The sequence below is a fragment of the Carassius gibelio genome, chromosome A5, assembly GCF_023724105.1.
Source record: "Carassius gibelio isolate Cgi1373 ecotype wild population from Czech Republic chromosome A5, carGib1.2-hapl.c, whole genome shotgun sequence".
NCBI lineage: Eukaryota > Metazoa > Chordata > Actinopteri > Cypriniformes > Cyprinidae > Carassius > Carassius gibelio.
Genome location: NC_068375.1, coordinates 31320744 through 31335024, shown reverse-complemented (window position 1 = coordinate 31335024; position 14281 = coordinate 31320744). Strand labels below are relative to the sequence as shown.

Genomic DNA, 14281 nt, shown 5'->3' with positions numbered 1-14281 from the left:
ACACTGTTTTGCCTTTTGGAAATACTTATTCATTTCCATAAATATGTTCACCCAGATATCACTATTGAGAGTGTTTTTGCAAACATTTTGATTGTGGGTTATCAAAAATAAAATGAAGTGTAAAAGCAAAAAACTTTATCTTGTGTATAATGTTGTGGAAATCTTTAGCTTTTTTTTTTTTTATCATGATCTCGTCATCTCATTTCCACATATGTAAGCACTTGAAAAACTTGTTTTGGCTTGAATAAAACTTGTTTGTTTTTTTCAGTGTAGTTAAGTCAGCAGTTTGTGTGGGACCGAAATCAGTTCTCTCTCACTGGATGTGTTTTGTTCCTGTTTTAGAAAAGAAGCATGGCAGCGAGAAGTAGCAGTAAGTTCTCTTCAATTAATTCTCATCTACTTTTCTCATTATTTTTAGTTGTTAATCAAAACGTAAGGTGGGGTGTGTTTGGGGTGCAGTGGGAGTTCTGTTTCAGCACAATTACAGATTGAGATTGGTAAAATGTCATTATTGTATTGCATAAATTTGGGTTGTATCTTTTGGTGTATGAATCTTCATATATTTCTGTATTTTATATTACTAGGCTTTTAGCCTTTAATCCCTTAACTGTCACTCACATTTTTGAACATAGACATGAAAGTGCACTATCCAAACAAACTTACATTTTTATAATTCATGAACGAAAAAATGTTGTGACATGTGACATGCAATATCTGGTGTCAAAGGATGAATTTTGACATTTTATGTTTTCAGGTGATATATAATTTCTTATGAATTCTAAAGCATGATAAATAACCTCCTTTTATGATGTAGAATTTTTTTAGGTGCACTCTTGTCGTATATTAATCTATTACTTTTCCTACAGACAGCAAAAAAGTGGTTAAAGGCGGGTGACAGTTAAGGTGTAATTGTGTAAGACTTCTTGTGTGACTTCCTAATGTGTTGTCTGACTACATCAATGTGACATTTTGAAATGTTTGGTACTGAAGCGGGGAAATTTTTATACTTTCGAGATAGCCACTGCCTTTATAGATGGAGGAACTAGAGGTCAATACAGAAATCTTGATCAGTGTTAATTTTGTCAGCTATTTTAGTCAATTTTTTTTTTTTTTTTTTTGTCAAATGTCCTTGTTAGTTTTTATCATATTTAGTCAACCTTATCTGGTTTTTGTCAAGTTTTAGTGTCAACATTTTTGTCTAGTTTTAGTCAAAGAAACTACGTACTTCAAAGACTGAATTGCAGGAATAAGCCTTTTAAACAAAATACAGCACAGGTGATATTTGAATCTTGCCCATGTGTCTTTTCTCTCACAGATGACTTTCAGCTTGTTATTCCTGAAAGAGGTGAAAGAGTTAAGATTAATGCGGGATCTACTCTCACTGTGTCATGCCACCTGTCTCCTGCACTCAGTGCCGTTGACATGGAGATTTCTTGGTTTGGCGAGATGTCTTGTATTTGTGCCTATAAGAACCGAGAGATGACACAGAGTGTTGGCTACGAGGGGAGAGCCAGTCTTTTCATTAATGACCTGCCGAGAGGGAATGTGTCTTTAAGAGTGGCAGACTTCAGAGAGTCAGATCTGGGAGTTTACATGTGCAGAGTCATCGGTAGAAATGAAACACAGCAGATAACAGTAAATGTAGCAGAAGAAGGTAAGCAGTGCATTATTCCACTAATGCTCTGGTTGCACCAGCTAGATGTACACTCGGTTGTGAGATTAAGTTGGGTGCAAATATGCCTTAATTCCTGCGTAGAGTTAATATAAGTAGTGGTATATGGTAGTCTGCAGTTCCAAACATACCTATAGTAATTAATCAATTAGACTTCAATAAATAGCTGTGTATGTCCAATTAACAATTTTCTTTTGTTGACATACTGTATGCAGTCTCTGCTATTTTGAAGGACCAGGACTTCTTTACAGTGGTAAGACAGTACCTATCATTATTTTTATGAACATATAGCACACTATAACACAATATACAAGAAAATATAGAGGTATTATGTACATTGCATTTTATACAAAATGCATTTATGAAACTGGAATACCACTGGTCTTGAAACAGGAAACAAGGCTCAAACTAATTATATCTATATATCTTGCCAAAATAGGCATACAGTACCTCTGTGTAGAAGTATGTTAACTGGTAACCAAGACAATACAGTACAGTATCCTCAACAGGATACTAACAATATTAATTCAAAATAAGAAAAATATGCAAAGATTAAACAAAGATTTTGGGGAACTGTGGTTATGAAAAGCTTACTGAGATGATGTGGCTGAATACAGGAACCAAGACTAAACTGGCAAAACCATTCTTGATAATCAAAAAGTACTGTTGGGTTGTTTTTCAGAAGTCAAGAATAAAAAATATCTACAAGCTTAATTATTTAATGTGACACTCATAAAAATAAGGCAAACATATAAAATAATATATACATTATTATTCTCAATAGCATTTTCTTTGCAATATAAGGCTAGCAATAGAAACATTTTCTGCTAAATACATAAATATCAATGTTGCAAGAAATTTAAGCTGTGTTGTGATTTTTCTTTCATTGTAAGGAATCATTGTAAATAAATCCTTGTGTTATATGTTCAGAGGAGCTGAAGTAAACTCTTTTTTCCCCCAATCAGAATAAAAAAATGGGAGAAACAAGCAACAGTAAGTTGTCTTAAACACTTTGTCATCCTTATTAAACATACACTATTGGGGGGTATCGTTATGCCCCTAGCAGGTTATGTGACATACCCGTGTATGTTTAAGGGTAAGTAAGCAGATATACTCCGCTTTCGGTTCCAAGAGCGGAGGTAACTCTCAGGGTATGTAAGTAGCCATAGCAAATGATTCCCTGAACATAACCTGTTCTGGAGTGGGTTATGTTTCATGGTTAGTTTACCTCAGCACTTGTGTGACCTTATAATATCATAAATGTCATCTCAAACATTGAGGATCTGCATTTTCATAAATGTGTTTTTTATAATAAAATACAGGTGATATTTCTTATTATATAATTACCATCAAACAAACAATATAATTCTTATTCTCAGTGATTAAAAGAGTAAAAAAAAAAAAAAAAAAGATTGCACAGCCATCAAATAGGTGGCAATATGCAATAATGACTTGTCGATTCCTCACTCTGTTGAGAAAGTCTTGTGTGTTAACTGTGATCATACTCTGGGTTGACTGAACTCATGTTTTCGGAACCATCATACCTCAAGCAAGGTCTGTGTTAATTAACAGAGAGTTCAGGGTATATGATATGGTAAGTTAACCGTGCTTTCTGGAATATAACCCTTTTCAGAAGTTTGATGTCAGTGAGATTTTTACTTTTATTCGTACGGTGGCCGAGAGGGATCAACATGCTGCAATTTAAGAAAACACATGCAAATTGAAAAAACACCAGCAAATGAAGAAAACATCTTCATCAGTTTGACAACACAAGTGTTGCAAATCATCACAACTCATGCATATAATGAAACATGCTGCAAATCCTTTACAACACATGCAAATTAAGAAACGTGCTGCAAATCCTCAGAAAAATAATAAATATAATTTCTTAATTTGCATGTGTTGTGAGTATTTGTAGCGCGTTTTGTTATACGCCTGTGTTGTGAGATTTTGCAGTGTGTTTCGTTATATGCATGTGCTGTGAGGATTTGCAACACTTGTGTTGTCAAACTGATGATGTTTTTTTGCTGGTGTTTTTTCAATTTGCATGTGTTTTCTTAAATTGCAGCTCGTTGAGCTCTCTCGTGATACATTAAATTGATCAAAAGTGACAGTAAAGATATTTATAATACTACAAAACATTTGTATTTCAAACAAATTGAACTTTCTATTCATAAAAAAGTACAAAAATAATGTACCACGATTCAGCAAATATATTATGTGTGTGTGTGTGTGTGTGTGTGTATATATATATATATATATATATATATATATATATATATATATATATATATATAAAAGAAGAAATGTTTCTTGAGCACCAAGTTAGTGTATAAGAATGATGTCTGAAGTGTCACGTGACTAGAGTAATGGCTGCTTAAAGCCATGCATCACAGGAAATAATTATATTTTAAAATAGAATACAAAAACAGATTAATTTAAAATACAAATTTAAAATGGATTAAAATATAAAATGTATTTCAAATAAATTTACATTATTACTGGATTTACTGTATTTTTGATCAAATAAGATTTCTTTCAAAACCATTATGTGAGTTCATAAGTGTGTGTGTGTGTGTGTGTGTGTGTGTGTGTGTGTGTGTGATTGTATGATAGTCTAAATCAGATCATATTTGAGAAGAGTATTTTTTTCTGTTTTGTAGAGTTGTCAGAGCATGAGGGTGATTCAGACAATCAGCTTCAGGTTTGTGTGCACATTAATATTATTAGCTAACACACACACACTGTTGTTTTAAATATCTCTGTTTTACTGTATAAATACAGTAAAGGTCATCATCTCTAGATTGACACTTGTAATGTCAATCACTTTGTATCAACTTGAGACATATCATTATTTTTTTCTTGAATTGTAGATTACATTGCCAAACAAATATGAAGAAACACAATTTTACAGTATTGCAAAACATTCCCAGCTTTTTTCCTTCAGATTGGTCTTTCACAACAATAACTCATAATTTAGTTGACCACTTTAGAATCACTATAAAATGAATCCCTCTTGTGTGACGATGTTATGTTAACAATGTTTTAAATGTTTTCCCTCATCTCAATTAGGATTACAAGACTGGAGAGCCAATATATCGTAAGTTGTTTTTGAAGTTACTACTGTACTATTGAGTATATTTCTTGGTTTATTCTTTCTTTGTTTCTTTCTTTCACCATTTCTTTCCTGGAGCCCATTGCCCTTGATGCAACTGTTATTTGACATTTTGATAAACATCTGTCATAATCTATGTAATGTGTGGATCTTGTTGGTAAATAATTTTTTTATTTTTTGCAATAAAGAGTTATCAATCCACTCTGTATATCACAGTGCTTCAGGGAAGGATCAGTGTAAGGTATGTGTGAATGTCAAGCCATATAGTGCTCAATACAACAGAGATCGTTTCAAAGCAGCCTCACAGTATGAATCAGAATCAAGGATGCCAACTTTGAGACAAATATGAAACAAATTTAAATTGTGCTGTAAAGCAGCTCTAACAAGACAATAGTGTCATTATTCAGCTCCTGTCAAACTCAACATATGATTAAAGTTAGATCAAGAACAGTGCAAAGTTCAATTATAAAAAAAAGTTCAATGAATGAAGATGTCATTATTCTTCTCAATTCAGTTCAATGTTGATTCAGTTCAGTCCAATAATTGCAAAATTTGACAATTATAAACATTTGATTCAGCTATAAAGCAGCTCACGTAAGTGTGTCAGTGTCATAGAAGGCAAATAACTTTAAATTATGGATATGTGCTGGTGTGTTATGCATATTTAATGTTAAAAGATTGGTCTTTAATCAAGTTTTAAACTGACTGCGCTAAAATAGAAAAATAATCTGTCTGCAGTTGATTCTGATATTCAAGGTATAATCAACCGGACACTTATATTTTCCTTTTTTGGCAATGGCTATTTTCAGATCATGTTTCACCTTTTGTACAAATAGAATATAACTTCTTTTATTTAATATAATATAATAATGTAATATAATGTAATGTTTAGCAAAAAAAAAAATATTTTTTCAACATGCTGCAATATCTTATATATATATACATATACTGTATATTAAAATTATTTGTTTTAATCTCATTTAGGATTACAAGGGAGAAACAGACAACAGTAAGTTCTGGAAATAATTGACTTTGTAAAAAGTAGTATTTGCATTGCATTGGCAAATAAAAAATTAAGATCTAAATTCATAATTTGTATTGATCGTAGAAGTTCTATGCAAAAAATCACTAATTTAACACACTGAAAGTATGAAAATATATTTTTTTGAATCTTGCCTTTAAAGTGGAATTTTTTTTTTTTTTCTCTTTGTTATAGAATTATCATCACAGTACAGCAAATTAGATCTAAGCCATAAAGATGAGCAGCCTGGGGTATATGTGCATTTTAAAAACATTATTCATACAGTTAATATACACACATACAATACATCATAAATCAAATGAAACTTTATTTGTTTTAATCCAAATTAGGATGACATAATGGGAACCAAAAGAAAAGGTAAACTGCTTTAAAGTTATTGTCTTCGTCATCAAATGAGTGTGCATTATTCATTAAAAATAATTTTGTGATATGATGTTTAAAGACTGCTTTATGATATAAAATAATTTCTTTATAGATTGAACATATGTGGGTAATGTTGTGTGTATTTGGTTAATAATGTGTCTATTTTAAAAGTACATTACTGTGTACCTCATTTGTCTTTAGGTTGGGGTTATTACATTGCTCTGTCTATATATGCATATGAACATGTGGAGTTTTACATTTATTTACACATTTTACACACATATCTCATAATCCATGTGATGTGTAAATCTTATTTGAGAAGAGTGCTTTTTCCTGCTTTATAGATTCTTTGCGCCAAGTTTCATATCACAGTGAAGAAAACAAGGGCCAGCATGGGGTAGGTGCACACATAAATACATAGTGCGAATCATTTATAAATTAAGCTTAAATAAAATGTATATCACTCAATAAAAACGTTTAATGTTACACTTACAAAATAACCAAAGTTTTGCATTTGTTTTCACCTCAATTGGAATGCCAAGATGGAAGACTTGAAAAGTAAGTAAAAAAAAAATTCAATTACAGAATGTTACATTTTGCGGATGTATGAGTGTGAGCCCATATTTTTTCTCTTTTCCTCACAGAGAACTTTCAGCTTGTTGTTCCCAGTACACCAGAAAAGCCAGAGGTTTCTTTGGGGGCTGATTTGATCATTCCATGTCACTTGTCTCCTGAAATCAGTGCTGTTGACATGGAGATCAGGTGGTCTAATGATACAGCCTGTGTTTGCCTGTATAAGGACAGGCAGGTGACAGAAGGGGTTTTGTTCAAGGACCGAGTGAGTCTATTCACTCACAAGCTTAGTGAAGGAAATGTTTCCTTACGACTGAAAAACTTCAGGCTGTCAGATATCGGAAATTACCATTGTCAGGTCATCAGTAAAGACAGAAGAGAGAATATAACAGTTAGAGGTGAGTAGTCCTCTACTTCAGATCAATGTCACATCAGAATGAATCTGAACTGAAACAGAAATCTAGAGATATGTTAGATCCTCATCAGTATGTGATCGGTAAACTGTTCTGAAACTAATACATATGGGCATATTTCAGCTTTATCCAATTTACTTATTATAATTTTCCCTGGAGCATTGAACCAGTTTTAATACTTGATTCAAAATGAATCATTCATCTCACAGGAACTATATAAAATAGTGAGTTTGAGTATTGTACATGAATAATAAGAGCTGTGCTGTACGCGCAGAAAAACAACCAATAATCATGTTTCAATTTAGCAAGGCAGACAATAACAAATGCTGTTTGAAGAATCATCAAAAGAAATTGGAATATTAGAAGATTAGAATATTAGAACAGAATTCTTGGATGCAAACATGTAGTGTTGGATTCATTCCACTTAGATGTCTATTAGTTTAAGTTATCTAAGAACATAATTTCCATACAAGCCTATTAACACATCAGTAATGTTTTTCTTAGTGAGGATAAATCCCGGCGTGCAGTCTACGAGTCAGTCTCCAATATTTCCAGAAGAAAATAAGGTAAGAACACAACTTTTACCTTACCATTATCCATTGTAAATTATCCTTCAAATTATATCAAGCTACTATTATAAATGTAATATTGTAAAACAGTTTAGAAAGTAAGACATTAAAAGATGAACTGTTTTTCAATAATCAGCACCCTTCCTGCAGATCTTCTTTATCGCTCATTAAAATACTAAATAGCTAAAGTGCAAATTTGCTTGATGTAATAGTAACCCTAACAAAAACAAAGAAACTTATTATAATATCAACTGTAAATATAATTGTAAATACATTGTAAAACCATTTAATCTCAATTAGGATAAAAGGACAAGAGCACCAACAAACAGTAAGTCGTCTTAAAATATCTGCTTTTTAAATTATATTATTTTGTAAACCGTTTAAATATATATATAATATATATATATATAAATATATATATATATATATATATATATATATATATGTATATTGTGTGTGTGTGTGTGTATAGTATTGTAACATGTGTAGAACATATTTGTGATGAGTGTTTGCATTTCATTGTGTTTTTATTATTCATTATAGAAGAATCAAGGCACACTTCACATCAAAGTGAATCAGATGAGAAACAACATGAGGTAGACTTTGTGTACACATTAATACTGTCCTTAAAATGACACCATTGTTTTATATTTTATAAATGAAGTATAGACAAATGTAATATTCATTCACCTAAAATGTTCTTATGCTGCATATTGTTACATTGCCAAAACTGGCTTTATGTTGTGACTCTTTCATAAAGAATCACTGTGAAATGAATTCTTGGATGTTATGTTAGAAGAAGTCTAAAATCTCTTCACTGTTTGTTTTCCTTAAATTAGAATTACAGCAAGAGCGTATCTGGTAAGTTGTCTTAAAACACTTCATTGGTTTTGCTCACTCGTTCTAATATTTTTGTTCTAACAATTGGTATGTAGTGTTTGTGTAAGTAAAAGTGAAAGTAGTGGTGTTTGAGTGCATCTTTCTCTCTTTTCCTCACAGGTGGTTTTCAGCTTGTTATTCCTCAAACAGAAGCACAGATTTCTATGGGGTCTGAAATCATTGTTCCTTGTCACTTGACTCCTGAAATCTGTGCCATTGGCATGCAGATCAAATGGTTTAAGGAGACAGACTGTGTTTGCATCTACAAGAACAGACATGTGATCGAGGGGAGGAGCTACAGAGACCGAGCGAGTCTGGACACTCACGTACTGGAGAGAGGAAATGTGTCTTTACATGTCAATAACTTCAGTGTCTCAGATGTTGGTGATTACTACTGTCAGGTCATCAGTGGAGACACAACACAACAGATTACAGTAGGAGGTGAGTATTCTGCAGGTCTATACTACTACATCCCAGAGTGCTGATTAACAATCTTTTGACAGGATGATGTCTGAAACTGTGTTTTTCAGCAAAAAGAAACTTTATTTATTTATTTTTTAAAGTGTGTTATAGTAGTGAGAGAAGCTCAATCCTAAGTTAATCAGTTTTCTAACAGGATAACTTGTGTGTCTAAGATTTCACACAAACCTATATTCACGCTTGAGTTATCATCTTCTTAGTGAGGATAAAACCTGAAGTCCAACCTGCATTTCAAGATCAGTCTATTCAGCTAATGCTGTATGAGGTAAGAAAGTTTACAGGTTGATCATGCATTTAGTGAGTTCAGTAAGACCAAAATAATTTGTGCAAAGTCAGTAAAAAAAATAACAAATAAAAATAATTCATACAATAGAATGAGATTTCTTTATTTATTAAATGAAGTGTATTTAATGTACAGTATAATGTTAATACACTAATATTTATTAAAGAAATTTAATAAATTACCATGTTTTCATATCTAGTTTGTATAACTTCAGTCAGACTATATTCTTCAATTTACAGATAGATAAAATATGGACTGAAGTGGAGACAGGCATAATGGATGAATCTGCTTTAATGTCAGGTGAGTGGAATTGAAGCATAATTTCACCACGTGTATAAACAATTTAGACCCAAGAAACAGACTCTGCTTTCTGAAACTGGAACAACAATTAAAACCTATTAATATATGACTATAAACATAACCGGGCATTATTTATTTTTTTCAGAAATGAAAGTGAACAATGTGCAGGAGCTTCATCAAGTGATGATCAGGGCTTACAGAGAAGGTTCTCTCAGATGGAGTTGAGAGAGACCAGAATGGACTCATCCCTCAATCTCAGTTGTGGGACAGAGACAAATAAAAATCCCTTTAGATACCTAGAACATACAGATGTCAGGTTGATGATTAATGCCTTATCTTAATTTGTTAAAATGTATTGCAATCAATATTTCAGATTTGTTTTTACATGTATTTACAAAATACATGTACATTAAGGCATGACATCATGAAGATAAGTGTAATTACAATGAATTGATACTGTACTTAATGTATATTTGTAACCTTCCAAATACTAAAATAAAGCAGCTTAATAAACGCTGATTTATTTAGGAATAATTGATAATGAACCATGCCCTTCTAAAAGTAGAATTTATTTATTCCACAAGTGATTTACAATGTACTTTTCTGTGTCTTCCTGTGTCACATAAATACTTAGGCTACGATTAAAATGCACAAAGAATCATGTAAAGCTACAAGAAATATATACATATATATTATCGAATTTTACTGAAGTTTTAATAAAAAGGAATCGAGACTGTGGACCTTGAAAATACAATACATTCAAAAGTAATTTTCTCATAATCATATTTAATAAAAAAAGAAAAATGGTCTAGCTTTTTTTTCAGGCAGAGAGAATTCTGTTATGATCACTTTGTGTCATCATCACTGTAACTTTTAAACACGCATATACACAAACGTGCACACACACAGCAGCTTCACTGTGTCGTCAAACAGGAAAATAGTTTTTCAATAATGCAAGAAGACAATAACAAAGAGTCAGCTAAAGTCAGTTCATTGATGATTCAGTGATGTCATCATCTAGTTCAGCTCTCTTCTAATAGTGTCTGTACCATCAGTCAAACGTCCGCAGCTAAGCAAGCCAAAGGAGACAGTAGCAAGGAACCATCGGTCACAGAAATCGAGAAAATTCCTTGGGATAAACCAGGCTCAGTCGGGGGACCGTTTCTCCTCTGGCCAGACGAAACCAGGACGGTGTGGTTTCATTCCAGGCTGCAACATAGGCCAGAAAACTGAGAACTGAGAGAACTCTCAGGAGACTTATTTAACTGCACAAAAGGGTACAGTGGTACAATTGGACAACCAAATCAATGTTTGAAAACACAACTAGTAATCATGTATGCATTATGCAAGGTAAACTATAGCAAAAGCAATTTGGAAATCATCATAGGTAAATAAGTTCAGGTATTAAAGAACAAAACTTCCACAAAAGGTAATGAGTAATGTTGTTCTTAGTAAGGACAAGTCGTGTCCAACATGTGAGTCAGTCACCCATTTACAAAGATCAAATTATTGCCAATTAATGCAACATGAGGTAAGAGAGCATAACCTCTTCCTTCACATTATCAATAGTAGTAAATTATCTTGCTTTCAAAAGTATTAAACTAGACGTTTGTATCCAATATTTGATTTTTTTTTTTTTAAATAAGACATCGAAAGACAATCATTTAACAATCAGCTTCCTGCTTGCACTTCTTCTAGATTTCTTTTTAAAATAATAAATTATTCATTTCTAATACTTTATTATTATTATTTAAGTATGATCTGATTTCATTTTGAAAGCTCTGACAATCTGTATTATGATGGAATATTCAGTTGTAAAAATACAGGCCAGACAGCGTGAAATAATAAAACTCTTTCATTGTATTATTTATATCTTAGGATAAACTCAGAAGAAAGGCAGTCAAGAGTAAGTAAAATCTCCACATTTTAAACGACCATCTTATCATAACTGCAATTTGCACCTCCATAAAATCTGATGGTAGTATAACTTGTATATTCTGTGTAGTTTGAGACTTGCGTCTTGAGTGTTCATGTGTTGTTGTCTGTATCATAGCCCTAAGCCAGACATCACATCATGATTCAGATAAGAAAGAACATGCACATTAATACAGTTCATACAATCATTCACACTATTGAATTAAAGTCTTCAGCACAGTAATAAATTAAGCATAAATTAATTGATTATTCATCAGTATTCATCCCACAACGTTGTCATTCTGTTACATTGTTAAAAACTAGCAATTTCTTACACTTTTGTTTTCATCTAAATTAGAATGACATGGGCAACCCATACTTTGGTAAGTTTCTTAAATCATGTACACTTCATCAGTTTTACTTGGGTTTTGTTTTTGTACAGTAAGTAAAAGTGAAAGTAGTGGTGTTTGAGTGCATCTTTCTCTCTTTTCCTCACAGGTGGTTTTCAGCTTGTTATTCCTCAAACAGAAGCACAGATTTCTATGGGGTCTGAAATCATTGTTCCTTGTCACTTGACTCCTGAAATCTGTGCCATTGGCATGCAGATCAAATGGTTTAAGGAGACAGACTGTGTTTGCATCTACAAGAACAGACATGTGATCGAGGGGAGGAGCTACAGAGACCGAGCGAGTCTGGACACTCACGTACTGGAGAGAGGAAATGTGTCTTTACATGTCAATAACTTCAGTGTCTCAGATGTTGGTGATTACTACTGTCAGGTCATCAGTGGAGACAAAACAGATTACAGTAGGAGGTGAGTATTCTGCAGGTCTATACTACTACATCCCAGAGTGCTGATTAACAATCTTTTGACAGGATGAAGTACAATGTACAAGTACAATGAAACCACTTTCTGGGACAGGATGCATTTTTAAGCTGTAGTGTTATATATGCCCAATCTTAATTCATTTAGTGTAGTTGGGTAGTTATTAGTTGGGTATCTAAGATAACAGTTTTATCAAAAACCCATTAACACATTGTCTTCTTAGTGAGCATAAAACCTGAATCCAACCTGTGAGTCAGTCACCAAGATTTCAAGGTCGAAGTATTCATCTAAAGCTGTTTGAGGTAAGAAATCAGCAGAATTAACAATAGGATAAATGAATTTATTTAAAAAATGTATTAAATTAGTTTATATGACCCCAGTCTGTTTTTCTTTACCTTACAGATAGACAAAGTATGGACTAAACGGGAGACAGACATAATGAATAAATCTGCTCTAATGGCTGGTGAGACTGTTGTTTTAGCAAGTTCACAAAAGGTTATATCCAAGAAACAGATTATCTCTTATTAATACAGCAACAAATTAATATTAATAGATGATTCTAAACTAAATTTGCCTTTTTTTTCAGAGGAGCTTCAGTATATGTTAATTAAGGCATGCAAAGAAAAAGACAGACAGCTGAAAAGAGCTGAACAGGAGTTGAGAGAGACCAGAAAGATGCAGGACAGACTCTTAAGACTCAACCCTCATGCTCAGTTTCTGGACAGAGACAAATCAAATCCCATTTAATAGCTCAGTTGACATTGAAATTTCAGGTTGATCCTTTTCTTAAATTTCGTGAGAGCTATAACAATCAATATTACAGATGATTTTTTTCTCAAATTAAGTATAGGCTACATTAATCAAGGCATGTTATTCTGAAGAAAATTACAATTTCAATGAAATTACAAAGAATTTACCTTATTTAAGACTTTACCCAATGTTTAATAAAGCAGTTTAATAATTCCCAAATTATAAATAAGGCTCCAACACTAACACACACACACACACACACACACACACACACACACACACACACACACACACACACACACAGACAAATAAATAAACTAGAAAATGTTAAATCTGCATGTAAATAATTAAAGTAGTTTAATATTTTTTTTTGTAAAATTAAATGAAAATGAATCACAATTTTGGGGACCTGAAAATCACTAGACGACTATTTTCTTGGTTCTAGGTCACTACAACATAACTGCAGCGCCCCCGCGTGGACACAGTGGTCTAGTGCAGCATCTCACTTGTGAAGGTGGGACGTGCACGGATAACTCTTAAAAGCTCAAATTTTCAAATGTTAAACTTCATCTTTTGACAACATTATGTAATTATCATTGCCCATTTAAAGAGTTGGAATGAACGTGTGTTATATCAGGTACTTTGTTAAAAGAGTTTAAAAATGTGAAAATAAAACAGGTTGCCTATTAAAGTTGCTGGGAGTAGGAGTGCTTTCTTGCATCAGTAATATATAAATATAATGTGGCTATAAATGTCTTAATGCAGGTAAACTGATTCTTATACATGCAGATAAATCTGTATAAAGTAGCAGGAGTTATTTTTAAGAAAATCTCTCTCAAACTGGTAACTGTCTAATATGTAATATTGTTGATATTTAAAGTATTGTTTATATAAGTATATTAACGTACCAATAGCAGAAATTGTAAATTGTATAAAAATTCACACTATATTTCTTAGAAACTCTAACACTGTGCAAACATTAATGTATCAAAAAGATATCTGCAGCTGATCCTAGATCAGATACATTCACTCTTCTCTTCTCCTGACTTCCTTTACAGCTAGGTCATCTCTTGTGGTGTCAGTGTATTTGTTTGTGTGTAAC

General features: G+C 32.6%; 1 protein-coding gene across 7 annotated transcripts; it reads left to right on the top strand.

The window, feature by feature from the left end:
- The first annotated feature begins 268 nt into the window (after window positions 1-268).
- LOC128012137 (butyrophilin-like protein 2) lies at window positions 269-13873 on the top strand. 7 transcript variants are annotated; one of them, XR_008182712.1, is made up of 22 exons: window positions 269-370; window positions 1316-1654; window positions 1888-1925; window positions 2638-2665; window positions 4336-4376; window positions 4745-4772; window positions 4976-5028; window positions 5772-5796; window positions 6004-6059; window positions 6159-6186; window positions 6537-6589; window positions 6726-6750; window positions 6837-7163; window positions 7683-7744; window positions 8048-8075; window positions 8291-8343; window positions 8587-8608; window positions 12102-12417; window positions 12653-12731; window positions 12832-12892; window positions 13016-13202; window positions 13625-13873. XR_008182712.1 is itself a non-coding variant. In XM_052595162.1 (21 exons), exons 1-21 carry the CDS (start codon window positions 352-354, stop codon window positions 9912-9914), a joined length of 1743 nt encoding a protein of 580 aa, XP_052451122.1. In that variant the 5' UTR covers window positions 269-351; the 3' UTR covers window positions 9915-10493. The 7 variants fall into 7 exon arrangements, 3 of the variants coding, with proteins under 3 accessions (XP_052451122.1, XP_052451113.1, XP_052451133.1); XR_008182710.1 differs by lacking the exon at window positions 12102-12417 and adding an exon at window positions 8747-9067; XR_008182714.1 differs by lacking the exon at window positions 13016-13202.
- Window positions 13874-14281: the final 408 nt, after the last annotated feature.